Source organism: Ambystoma mexicanum, chromosome 4q (assembly GCF_040938575.1).
Source record: "Ambystoma mexicanum isolate Mex_15411 chromosome 4q, UKY_AmexF1_1, whole genome shotgun sequence".
In the NCBI taxonomy this organism is placed as follows: domain Eukaryota; kingdom Metazoa; phylum Chordata; class Amphibia; order Caudata; family Ambystomatidae; genus Ambystoma; species Ambystoma mexicanum.
In genome coordinates, this window is record NC_090928.1 from 46304642 (window position 1) to 46317726 (window position 13085).

Here is a 13085-nt window from a genome sequence, read left to right on the forward strand (position 1 = left end):
AATAGGTAAAAATGTTGCATTTTATGGCATGCTTATTAGAAAAATTGGGGAAAAAACCCAAACAGTTTGCAATTAAGTTTTGTAGGATAACTCGTGAAAGAATTCAATAGATGCAAGTCGCCACAGTGCATTTCTTCAACACATTTTCATGTTGCCTTTGCTCACAATATATGCTAGTACAAAAAAATGTCATGCTGGCTGCACCAATATATGCCAGTAGATCTTGGGTAATGCGTGCAAAGCCTGATCCTGCTGTTACTCCTATAGATGGCTTGAAGAAGGTGATTTTAAAGTGAAATAAGTACTTACTGATCCAACCAGTAAATACCATAGTGGCGAGTTTCTGCTGTAATTCAATAAACGGGTGATATGTCCTTCTTACCAAGTGGATTATCCGAATAACCTCCTTTATTCATTAATATTTGAGTTTTAAATTCAATCTGGGTAACGCTTTAGAGGTTATAGGAGCCAGATTGGGGCTATGTATAGATAGACTGTGTAGACTATGTGGTGACCAGGTGATTAAATCTGCAAAGCACTTGATAGGATGCAAAAGCCTATCCCCCTAAATGTTTTCTTTTTTTTTCGCTTGTATAAAAAGCCTACTCAGCTTTATTATACCAATACAAATATATGCCAGTATACCCATATAAGAACATACTCATGTTTGCTTTGCACATAATGCCAGTGATGATACTATAAGAAAACATCTCTGCGCTTGTTCTAATATATGGCAGTATCCCCACATACTCCCATTGGCTTTATCCTTAAAAATTAATGCCCCATTATAAAAACATATGCAAACTGTCTGCACCAAAATGCATGTCCAGCTATATAATAACACTTTTCATGCTGGCTTCCTCAAAGCTGCCTGGTACAAAATGTCATGCCACAGTAAGAAATGACTAGACTGTTGGTACCAAAAAGCCACTCTAGCATGTAATAATAGCCATGCTTCCTTTATCATAGATGCCCAGTAAAGAAATTACATGCATGCCCTCTTGGGGGGGGGGGAGAGACACACATGCACACCCCTGGGGACGACTATATGAGGGAGGAGACCGCCTCCGGGGAGATGCTTCGTTGGATGAGGCATGGTATCCCCCGTTTGCCAATTAAGAAAACGCCTTGATACCCAATACTCCAAGGGCCTATTGCCATGCATCTATACCCCCTTTTAGGGAAAATAGAGAAACCTTGATCCAAAACCCTTTAGGCCGAACTTCCATCCCTCGACATAAGGGTAAAGGCTCCAAAACTGTCTTTTCCAGTTCTAATCATCATCTGTCACACCCTGTCTCACAACCCCTTCCTGACCGTGGAAGCCAAATGTTAGTTGACCCCTCCCACCTTGGTTGGCACGTGTTCCTGATTCTTACTAACGGGTAACCTCAAGGCAGCCAATTAGGGGGGGTTAGGGGGTTAGGGAGAAGTTGTGGATAGGGAAGGGGTGGTAAGGAAACCATGTACTTGTAAAGGGGATTGTAGGAAAGAGTCGTACACAACGGACACTGTGAGAGGCCAAGCCAATATCCTAGCCTTTCGTTTAGAGATACCCTTCTTATTTAGGGCCTCTTACTTCTGGTTTCACTTTCCTACAGTGCTGAACACTTCTTGGTTTTCGGACTATGCTGCTCCTAACACTCTTATTCCATCAAGACATAAACATGAATTGCAACATACATAAGCACAAAGAATCAAGGGGACTGAACATGGGGCAACAAGCCCAAGACAGTAACATGAGAATCAGCATGATACTTTAGCACATAGATAAATGACATTAAGCTTGACATGACGAAATTAACTCCTGAACATGTTTGCCAGTGGAGTTATTACCAAAGTTCATGTACTGCTCTCAGAGCTTGTGGAGCAACAATATGTTCAACAGGCAAGCAGCAAAAAACGAGCGTAAGCATGAACTATACACTTGTTTTCAATCAATGTTTTTTCTCAGTTCGAATTCAGCTGCCAACATGCTCCTATCTCTCTCTCCAGTTTATCATTGTCCCAAACAACAAACATTGAGGTGCCAGCCGGATCCCCTGAGGCCTGGGGGTGGGAGGGTTCGGCTAGCACCTCCCCAGGCTTTGATGAACTTGCGTTGTAAGAAGCCGAAAACCCTTGACCTCGCAGGTGCCAATCTTCCTGTGAAGCGGAGGAGCAACTGTGAGGGAGGAGTTATGCAGAGTTAGATTATACCGTCCTTCATTCTACGTAGCGCCGCCAAAACGCCATACCCGGAAAACTCTGAACACTTCGCCGCACTCTCCTCCGGCCTGTGCCTGCAGTAGCCAAAATCACTGGCGGGAGAGGAATCGTATAGGAGGCAGAACTCTGCGCGCACATGCGCGTTTCAATGCTGATCATGGCAACATGGGAAATGTAGTTCATCTCACCGTTACCAGTTCCAACGGCACGCTGAACCAGCCCAACATAATGTAGTTCACAATAGACCGTGGACCCAAAAGACCACACCACCAGGGCTTATTAGCACTTGAATTGTGGCTCATGCCACAAACTCCCCTGCTTCACCCCCACTCTCCATTTCCTCACATTATCATTTGGAAAGATTGCAAGTAATTTCCCAAGTAATCTGCATCAGGCAACCTCCATGGACTCCATCTCCCACAATTACCTAAGTACTGGAACGAGGAGGCTGAATGGAACGATACAGAGCGGAAAGAGCCTCAAGCTCAATGAGCGTGCTAGTTATTTTCAGAATGCACCTGTGCGCAGGACATTTACAGATTGAAAACCAACTGCAAGCTGCTGCTTTCTGGGAGAAATAGTTGCACCTCTCCGCGAGGCATGTGGAACTTGGAAGCATGAACCGATGTGGCGTAGTCGAGGGGCTCGCCAACAACGAGGCAGGAGAACACTGCTCAAGCAGGACATGCCGCAAACATGCCTGGAGCCAAGGGAAGATTCCTGGGCGTTCGGCAATGGAGAAGGCAGCATTGCACCTACCGAGACGTCAAACAAGATAGGCGTGCTGAAGCAAAGATGTGAGAGAAACTAGAAGCAACGTGAAAACATTCTGGAGTGGAACGCGGGTGGAAAAACGTTGCTGCATAAGAGCGAAGGGTACTGAAGACGCCACACAGAGCCGATGAGTCAACCCAAGCAAAGTGGGGAACCAGTGGGGTGTTTCGGTGACTGCGCCAAATGCAATCTGTAAACATTGAAACATTGAAACTGAGGCATTAAGGAGACTAATTGCAAATCAAGGAAACGCACTGCGAACAAAGTTCCCAGCCATATGAGGGTATGGAATGCAAATATGGGGGGGGACCACAGAGTGAATGTTGAATCAATCAGATGTACAATATCCAAGAAGATGTATGCAATTGTGGAAGTAAAAGCTGAACTGTTACCTTTTGATTATAAGAAGTCCTATCAGTCAAGTAAACCCAGCAATTACAAGTGCATAAGAAGTCCTGGCAGGGGAGTATACCAGGCAGTTTCAAATCTACAGGAAGTTCCAAGTAAGGATACAAAGCTAAATTTGGTGAATGTAAAGGAACTTTTGAATGAAGGAATTACACGGCTGAGTAGCTTTATAGCTAAAAGGAGTGTTGTGGGCCAAGAAAAACGCAAAGAACAGTTAGACCAAGAATCATTGGCATTAAGAAGGGAATTGACCTCTAGGATCAAGGCTTGCTACTCTTGGTGCACTTTTATGTTAAAGAATTAATTGGTGAGACAAAATCCAAGAGAAAGCAATGCCCCTGGAACTAAGACTTTTTTTTTTTTTTTTTTTTTTTTTTAACTTTGGAGAAATTTGTATTTAAGAGTCATTGACATTAAGAAAGATTCCTGGGCAAAGGACCCACCCCATTGGAGTCAAAGGTTTTGGTCTTGGAAAACGTTTGTGTTAGAGAAACAATTGTGTGAAAGAACACAAGTTAAGAAACGCCCATATGAACCAAGGTACATTTAGCTTGAATTACATTTATGCTGGAGCTGTTCCATTTTCTTTTATGAACATTTTTGGAATCACCAGGTTAAAGATATATTCCATTTCACATTATAGTTTGGTATGTAGTGTGATGGTCAGGATAGAATGTTTGGAGACAAGGATAGTTTTTGATTTTGACATCCCGACACAGATGGATCCTTAGTTTTTGGTTTTAGGTAGGGAAATTCCTCTTTGAGCAGGGTCAGAGGGCCCTTTTCCCAACCTTCTTGTGTTGATAAGTCTTTAACCACAAACATGATAACGTTATGTCCCACTTCACTCTCATTTCTGACTCCTCACGGGGCAAAGGGGGCAGACATAGTATTTTCTACTAGACATATATCATAGATGCCATTAGGAAAAAATCCTGCCTGCCCCGTGCCCCTCAGCTCCTCACACATGCACACAATCAATGTGGTTGTGTGCATGTGATGCGCTGGGGGGGCACAGGGGGCAGGCATCGTATTTTTTACTAGACATTTATTATAGATGCCCAGTAAAAAAAAAAGAAATACCACCCCTGTCCTCTGGGTCACCCAATGCCTCGGAATGGGAGTTGATTTTGGCCGGTTAAAATTCGGTTGTCCAACCCCCACTCGCCAAAATCAGTTATCTGGACCAGCAGAAGCGCACACTCAATTTCTACAACCTTTACATGCAGCATGCAATCGCTCATTCACACACGTCCACCCATCATCACACAGTCACTCATAACACAAGCATGCATCCATACACATTTAAATTAACGTAAATGTACCTTCTGCTCCGGGTCTCAAGTTTCCTCCCACCTCCTTGCACATACAGACATACAGTTCCCTAGCCAGCATTCTCAATGGGCTATGCAAGGCTGAGGAAGCAAAACGGTCAAGCCTTGCATGGCTCATTGAGCATGCGCGGCAGGGGGAACAGAACTTTCAAAGGGAAACCGCATTTCTCTTTGACAATTCAGCCAGCCCAAGAACGCTCCCTCTGCTACAAAAAGCAGCTGAGGCAGCGCTCAGCGTTTACACTGGGCTGACTCCTCCATAATGGGCTCTTTTTGACGACTATTGATATCGGTTTGTTGAGTGGTTGCAGAAGACTGCTGTAGAACAAAATCTAAATTGAAAATATCAATCCAAGGAGGGCCAGCAGCCCTGTTTATTCTACTTACTTGCCTTTGTACTGTAAGAACACAACCTGCCCGGTCTCCAGTTTCCCTACTAGAATTTCTTTACAGTATGTGGCCGGAGTTTTACTTTTTTGTTTCTGCTCTGGGGGGACTTGGTGCATAAGGAGATTGTATGCAGTGAAAATGTGAACAGCAAAAATGTAGTCTGTGAAAAAATCGTGGTGAAAGTACCTCTGCAGTGAAAAAGTAGCCAAGCAAAAAGCAGTCAAAAATGCAGCTAAAAAGTGGCTAAAAATACAGTGCTCCTATGCAGCCATCTACAACCTGTGGCTCGTCAGCTGTTAGGATCAGGATAGGGGTTAGTCAAGATTTTGCTTGGAATTAGTGTAAGTATTAGGGTTAGGGTGGTTGTGGGAGGGCTGGTGATGTTGGGGTTTAGTTAGGGTAGATTGTCAGGGTAAGTGTTGTTTAGGGGTGATGGTAAGGCTAATAGAGTAATGGTGTGGGTAAGTGTTAAAGAATGAAAAAAGTGAGGTTGGAGAAGGGCGGCTGATGTTGGTGTAGGGATAGGGGTTAGGATAAACCTATAGGTAAGGCTAGAGTAAGCATTACGTTAAGTGTTAGAGTTGTGGTTAGGACAAGGCTAAGGTTAGGATTGCGGCCAGGACAAGGGTTATGGAATGTGTGGTCAGCTTGTGAGGGGGTTGGAATTAGTTTCACTGTTCATTTTCTATTTATTTGGTGTTTTGTAGTAAGTCAAATAAAGTGCTTTTGTGCGCTGAAGGTTTAGTGTCGTTATCGGTTCAGCATAAGGGTTGTAGTTAGGGTAAGAGTTAGAATGGAGTTGGGGTGATTGTGGAGCTTTTATTAGAAGTTTGGCTCATTTTTAGGTTTGCAGCCGTGTACGTTTGTACTTTTGTGTATTCAAGAATAACATTTTTGGCAGCCTTATAACTGGCAACATTGTAAGACATTTTTTTTAAACATTTTTTTGCGTACTACTTTCTCAAATGACTTCATTTTCTTGGACATTTTCAAATATAACTGAGGAGACTAGTTCTCATGCAGCATGAATGTAACTAGCAAGAAACTGTAAAATGGGACCTTGCTTCTTAAAATACCACACGTGCCAGACATCCATTATTTTTCTAAAAAAGTACCAATGGACATCTATGGAGAACATTACATTCTCAATTTTTCTACTGAAAAATCCCCACCCTTGAGTGCTCCAAATCTTAGCATATATGAAATAACGTTGGTGAAAAAACTAATTTAACAGTATGACATTAATAATCGTACATATTAAAAGGTTTAAGAACTTTCTTGATCAGAGCTAGATTTTGATTAACTGAATCTTTTTTTTTGTTTTTCTTAATAGGTCAGCAGATTGTGAAGCGATTGAGAACGTCCTTGTTTTCCTCTGTTTTGAGACAGGAAGTTGCATTTTTTGACAAGACTCGCACAGGAGAGCTGGTTAACCGCCTCTCCATGGATACGGCCCTGTTGGGTCGATCAGTGACTGAAAACCTTTCCGATGGCTTGAGAGCTGCGGCCCAGGCATCTGTTGGCATCGGAATGATGGTATGTATTTGTTCATTGCAAATCGCTAGGTCTGTGCTGCCATTTTACTGTCTCTTATACATTAGGATTGATTGTTTACTTTGAAAGATGGCAATGATTGGGCAAAGGACAATTTTTTATGTCGCGTGTGCTCCCCTTCCTGTCCTCTGAATTGTGCCCATTCTTCATATATCTCATGTTTCCTCTTGGCCATATTCTTATTCCATAAAAATTCAACCTATAACTGGTGCAGCACCCACCCAATGGCAAACGCACAAAAATATTGGGCCAATTGCCATCCTCTTTCAAACCACTGATAAAACCAACCTGGATCCCTAAAACAGAAATATTGTGGTGATATCTACAACTCTCTTCTTTATCATGATGGTTCCAACGGCAGCTGTAGAGCAAGTGAGACGTGACCTGTGGGGCTTATACCTTCAATGACTTTCTAACATACTTGCTGCTTCACATGCGTCATGCAGTGACCGTTTATGTGGTGATGAGAAGTTCTGTACGGGCCCCACAGGAGACGGAGCTGTCTCAAACACTTTGCAGGCAAAGTAAGCCACAGGTTTTTGCAGCCCTGCCGTGGGATGCTGCGCCCTGCGCGGAGAGGACCAGGAACACAGTGAGGACATCAGAGGAGCACTGCAGTAGCCAACAGGACTGCATAGGCAGCGAGCAAAAAAGGCAAAGCACTGAGGGGTAAGTTGAAACTGCAGCTTAAGTCCATCTCCATGCCCACTCCACTCCCCCCCCCCCCGCACCCCCCGGACACATTAGTTAAGCATCGGCATGCATGTTGCTCACTGACGGCGTGACAGAGGCCCAGTGAGCAGGTTGCCTACAGCACCTGGTCAAAGTAGGCCAGGCAGAACAAGCCCATATATCTGCATGGGCACTACTAGTTAGGAGTTCTCAGTATCAAACTTCTAGCAAAGCCATTGCAAGAAAAAAAGATGCTATACAATACATTCTGCTCTTGTGATCAGTTGACCCAAAATATTACGCAACAGCACTTCCGGGTTAGAGGTATTTGTATTTAATATATATATATATATATATAGCGTTTTAATCCAAAGCGTAGACAACAATTACCATGGATTAGCATCTGCATTGCATTCTTCCATGCAACATTTTCTTGGCTGTACAGGAAGAACAGGAAGAACCACCCATTCCATGGAAACGACAATAAAAGGGTCCTAACCACTTTGCACAAGCCTATGGTGGTGGAAGAAAGAAGACCTTCTGGATGCACTGCTGGGCAGGACCAGTTTGAAAATCTTCCTCCCTTGATCCAGTCTGAATCCCAAGGCCTCAATGTTTGAGAAATGCCTCAAGATGTTGTTTAAGCACTATGGAAGAAAAAGTAAGAATAATTCTGGAGCGTTAGCACTTTGGGTAAAGAGCACAAACAGAGGGCAAGTCCGTTGAGCAACATAACAGCATTTCGTGGTTTAGTTGCATGGGTTTAGGTTGATTTAATTGAATCTATTTTGTCATTGAAGAATTGGTCAACTTTATTTTTTTATCAGGTTCATTTTGCCGCATATATATGTGGGGGAGAGCGCCCACATCCCCCTCTACCCTCTGCATTAATTATCGCCTTAAACTGTAATCTAGCAATCCTGCTGCATGTTGTGAGTTTGGTATCCGTTTAGAAGAGCACCTTAGAGATCAGTTCATGCTGGAGTGTAGAAAAAAGTAAAGTACGGGATGCTTTATGGGCAATGGGCAACCATTCACTTCATGAAGTTCCAAGGGTCACAAAAGAAGCAGAGCATGCCACCCAATGTGTCAAGTAACTAGACATGAAGGGTTGAAAGATTGTTATGAATCAGGGTATTCGCCCCCTCTCCCCAATGGGTAGCCACCCCCTTTCTGATTAAGGAGGTGAGCCTGCTAAGCGTCGTACCCCCTGAGGGACGGGGCCAGCATGATTCCACTGGTGGTGACCTTCTTTTGGGGATATCGGTAGTCCTCCCTATTTTCATTATTCCAATATCTTTGTTGGCTATATGTGACTTAAACTGTGGGATGACTTGCTACAAACTGTAAGAATGGGTGATATGCTTTCTGACACTGTGTGCACAGGACTCGCTTAGCAGGAAGGCACGCTTGATTGGCCCCCCTCCTAGCAGAGTTAGCGATAAAGAGCCAATCAGCTTTGACAACGGAGTGAGGTGAAGCTTGCAATGCCAGAGAAGCGCAAGGGCCTCCTCCTGGGAAGTGTGGCAGGAAGAGGGTACACTAGGCTTGGCAAATGAAACTGCTGCCGAGCCTGCAGAAAGCTCAAAGCCCTGCCAGAACAGGAGCCGTAAGCTCCCAGCCCAGAGGAGCAACATGTAGTACCCGGAGAAGCAGAGAACTGGTATACTGAGACGTCAGCACAACAGCCTTGCAGGAAGCCCGCGGGAACAGAAGGGCAAGCTCAGCCCAATATGCAACATCCAAAAGGAACACAGGTGGTGCTGCATTGTCAGAACTCCTTGACTCTCCAGAGAGAACAGATCTACGTGGTGGCTCCAGGAAACTAGGAGAGGGTAGGCAAGGCCCAAAGAGACCCCAAGGTGGGGTGAGTGCCCAGAGACCCCAAGGTGGGGTGAGTGCCCAGACCAGAGACCCCTAGCTGGAGACCCTCAGGCAGGGTGAGTACCCAGAGACCCCCAGGCTGGGTGAGTGCCCAGAGACTCCAAGGCTGAGCGAGAGCAACCAAACCTCAAGGCTGAGTGAGAGCAACCACACCTCAATGCTGGGTGAATCGAACCGAAACCAAATTTGGGGCAAAGACCAATAACTGCCTAGCAGGAGAGCATGCCATGATCTTTTTTGGGGCAATAGTACAAGGATAATAGTCAGAGGTGGTGGGGAGATTGAGCAGATGTCCCCGCGTGAGAACAAAGAAAAGAGATCTTAATGGGACTGAATTGAACAGTACAGACAAAAGAAGGTTGCAGAGCCTACTGTCTTAGACTGCACATGGGGCGGGGAGGCCCAGTTGAGAAAAACACACTGGAGTAGGGCATCAGAAGCCAACCACCAGTCATTTTGCTCAGAGCCTAGACCTTTGTTGAATTTGTTTTCTTTTATAGTGGTAGGAACCGTAATTGGGTAAGCATGTGATTCTGGGTGGAGGACCATCTCTGAAGAATTTCAAACCAGGTAGAAGAAGCTTTGTGATAACTGATACCATTTACATCGGCTTAGGTATTGTTTTGTTACAGAAGAAAGCAGCAAGGGACTTTACCATAGCGTTCATGTCAATTCAAGGAGTTTGAAAGGAGCAGAATTGAACTATTCCAAAATAGAAAAGCATCCTTTGGCCATCAATTGAGCCATGTCTTTTTGTGGGGTACAGAGTTCGAGATATGCTCCGATCATAAACCATTAAGAGAAATTCTAACCAACAAAGGGTTAGATAAAGTGTCGTCCCACATCAGGAGATGAGTCTCAAGTCTTCAGGAATACATAGTGAACGTCGTCTATGTAGCAGGGGCCAAGAACAGAGCCAGTGACTTCCTCTCTAGATGTACACATTTGGAGGAATAAGAAATCTCAGAAGGGGAAGACCGAGTCCTATCTGTCTAAAAAGGGGTCTTGTTCAAGGATGTGTGGGAAGTGGATATGCAGAATGATGTATTCCTGAATAGGATAAAGAATGCATTGGAAAGTGATGAGTGCGATAGAAAGTTACTGCAAGAGCTATGGTGTGGAGCTTTTTGGAGATTCTGAGGGGATCCTGTTTCCCCTCATAACAAAACCTAGACAAGATTGTAGCTCTCTTAGGGATCTGTGATCATGTTGTCAGCTTGGCGAATGAGGAGCACCAGGGAATGACTAAAAAGAGAGTAAGAGAAGACTTTTGGCAGCATGCATGCAATTTAAAATTGGAGCGGGTAGTTTGGGAAAGTCCCACTTGTGAAAGTAGCCAGAAAGTCTGTTCTACTCGCTCACACTAGCCCCATGACCATTTTGACAGATCCCAGTGTACCATGGGAAACGGTAGGCTTCGATCTAGTCTGACCCATACGATGCAACACGACTCGGTCCTACTGCATGATTGTGGAGACCTCCTCATTAGGAATGTAGAATGTGGGTTTGCCATCAACGTTTGCACCAAAGATGTTTACATTTCTGGATTACATTTTAGGAGCAATCCAGGGTATCCATCAATTCTCCTCACTTATAAAGTGAGTCAATTAAAATCTGAGGGGATCGAACACTGAACAAATGCCGGTATACCACCGTGAAACTATGGGATGGTTGACAGTGTCAAAGGGATTCCCAAGAGGAGCCCCCTCATGATTGGAAATAATTGGAACCATGCAGTCCATGAGACTGTCAACCCACACTGCTTCACCCCCTATTCCACTACTCTCGCATCACTTTTTTGAATTTTTCGAGGGCATAACTTCACACTAGAATGTTCCTACCATGGCTCAGGAGAGCCAACCACGTGTATAGAGATGTTAAGCATGGTCAAGGACAAAACGATGGCGTTGCAAATCCGCAAAAAGTTGTTCTACGACAAACTCAAATCCGTAGCTTCATTTAGCTTCAACATCAGAGTGCGAGGTTGAATACAACTTCCACACACTTTGAGGGAACAAGCCACTGCATGGTTTTGTCCATTGTGACGTATCCAGGGAATTCTCCCCTTCTTCCCAAGGGGGAGCCACCCCTTTGGGACTAGGGAGGTGAGCTTGCAGTGCAATACCCTCCCTAGGGGACGGGGAAAGTGGGAACCCACAGCGGGTAACTCAACCCCACCCACCCCCCGACCTCCTCTGTGGGGACGGGGCCCTGCTGATAACATTCCCTCTCCCCTTTACTTGCAGTCCGACATGCTTGTAGGGTATATGGGGAATGAACATGACCATTATGTACAAGGTTCCTTTAAGGTGGGAGGCTGGGTTTTTGACTCAGATATGGTGCTGCCTTTCACTGGATACCTGGACGAAGAAGATCGGAGGAGCGTAACCAGTCAAGGAAGGAGACCTTCGCATGACTTGTGATGAGGTGGGAAGCAGAGGTAGGAGCTCTAACGAAAACAGAGCCCCACATACTACAGGACTGCTGAGGCAGAGCGCACCACCTCCACACCAAGCAAAAGTGAATTGTACCTAGAAACGCAGAGACCACCACTTCCCTTGCAGGCTGAAGCCCAATACAGGCCAGTCAAACTGCCAGGGCCAGTTGAGCTCATCGCCCCCAAAAGGCCAACTGAGAAACCAAAGGGGTGAGACATGCCTACACCCCACGAGGCGCAAACCACAAAGCAACTGGGCCTAGAGGAGCCCACAGCCTTAAAAAAGGCAAAGCAACGAACCGCAGAGGCTAGAAACGCCTATCGCCTATGGTGGGCGAATCAAAAAATCGCATGGGACTCAGAAGCCCGCAGCCCGCAAAGGGCTAAGAAAGGAACTGAAGAAGTGAGAAATGCCAATAGCCCACAGAGGACTACTAAAACTTTGCTGGAGAAGCCCCCCGCCTACCCAAGGCTGACGACAGAAGAGCTTACCGCCCACGAGAGGCGAGTCAAAGCATGAGAACTACACACAATCGTAACTCACAAGGGGTTACCCAAAGCACTGCAGGGGCGAGAGACTCCCACCTCCTAAGTGGAAATACTTATAACCAGGCTAACGAAACCCACTATGGAAAAGCCATGAACTCGGATACCAGCATCCTTGGAAGTTGATGTTCCAATATCTCTGGAGACGGGACACACTGCAGGGCTGGTTGGGAACATTTGTTTGTGTCATTTTGTTTTCACGTAGAAAGAATGTTTCGTCTAACTTTTATAAAAGACTAATTTTGCGCCAGAAAGAATGAGAGACTTCCTGAACCAGTGGGTTTGGGTCAGAAACCAGCCTCCACTATAGTTCCCCGGGATGGAGTAACCCTAAAATAAGCTGCAGCTTAAGATTTGATGCTGTCTTCTTTTCTCTATAGAATAGGCTAGTGATAGGCCAGTATAGGTTTTGGACCAAGGACTTTACTTTTGTTGTGACATCCTGACGAGCACCCGTTTGTTTGCATCTACTACTCGCACCTACATCACGAGGGTTCCAGAATGTGGCACGGTCAGATGGGATGTGAAGAGCATTTTTTTGAGCGAGTAAGACACGTGACCCTCGGGCATTATATCTTCATTGGCTTTCTAACTTGCCAATAAAAAAAGACTTGCCTCTTTAGCTGTTTCACACACTGATCACTCAAACATTCTATCCACCTGCAACCCTCTTCCACCTTTCTCTCTGGACATTCACCAAACCAGATGCATAACCAGAGGCGCGTGGTGTTTTTCTGTGTTTGCCCCTTGCTTATGGAATTCCTTGCTGCTTCCTGGACTTTGTCGTTTCATTTGCTTCTGGTAGAATTTTTAAAAACTCACCTCCTTTACTTGGCGTCCCATTTTTGCACAATATAACTATACAATACAAATCCATT

General features: G+C 45.1%; 1 protein-coding gene across 2 annotated transcripts in view; it reads left to right on the plus strand.

Moving 5' to 3' along the window:
- ABCB10 (ATP binding cassette subfamily B member 10) overlaps positions 1-13085 on the plus strand; it is a 550176-nt gene that overhangs the window by 55826 nt on the left and 481265 nt on the right. For both annotated transcript variants that reach the window (XM_069607430.1, XM_069607431.1), the window contains exon 3: positions 6448-6650. In XM_069607430.1, coding sequence (XP_069463531.1) covers positions 6448-6650 — 203 coding nt within the window. The remainder of the gene's footprint in view (positions 1-6447; positions 6651-13085) is intronic.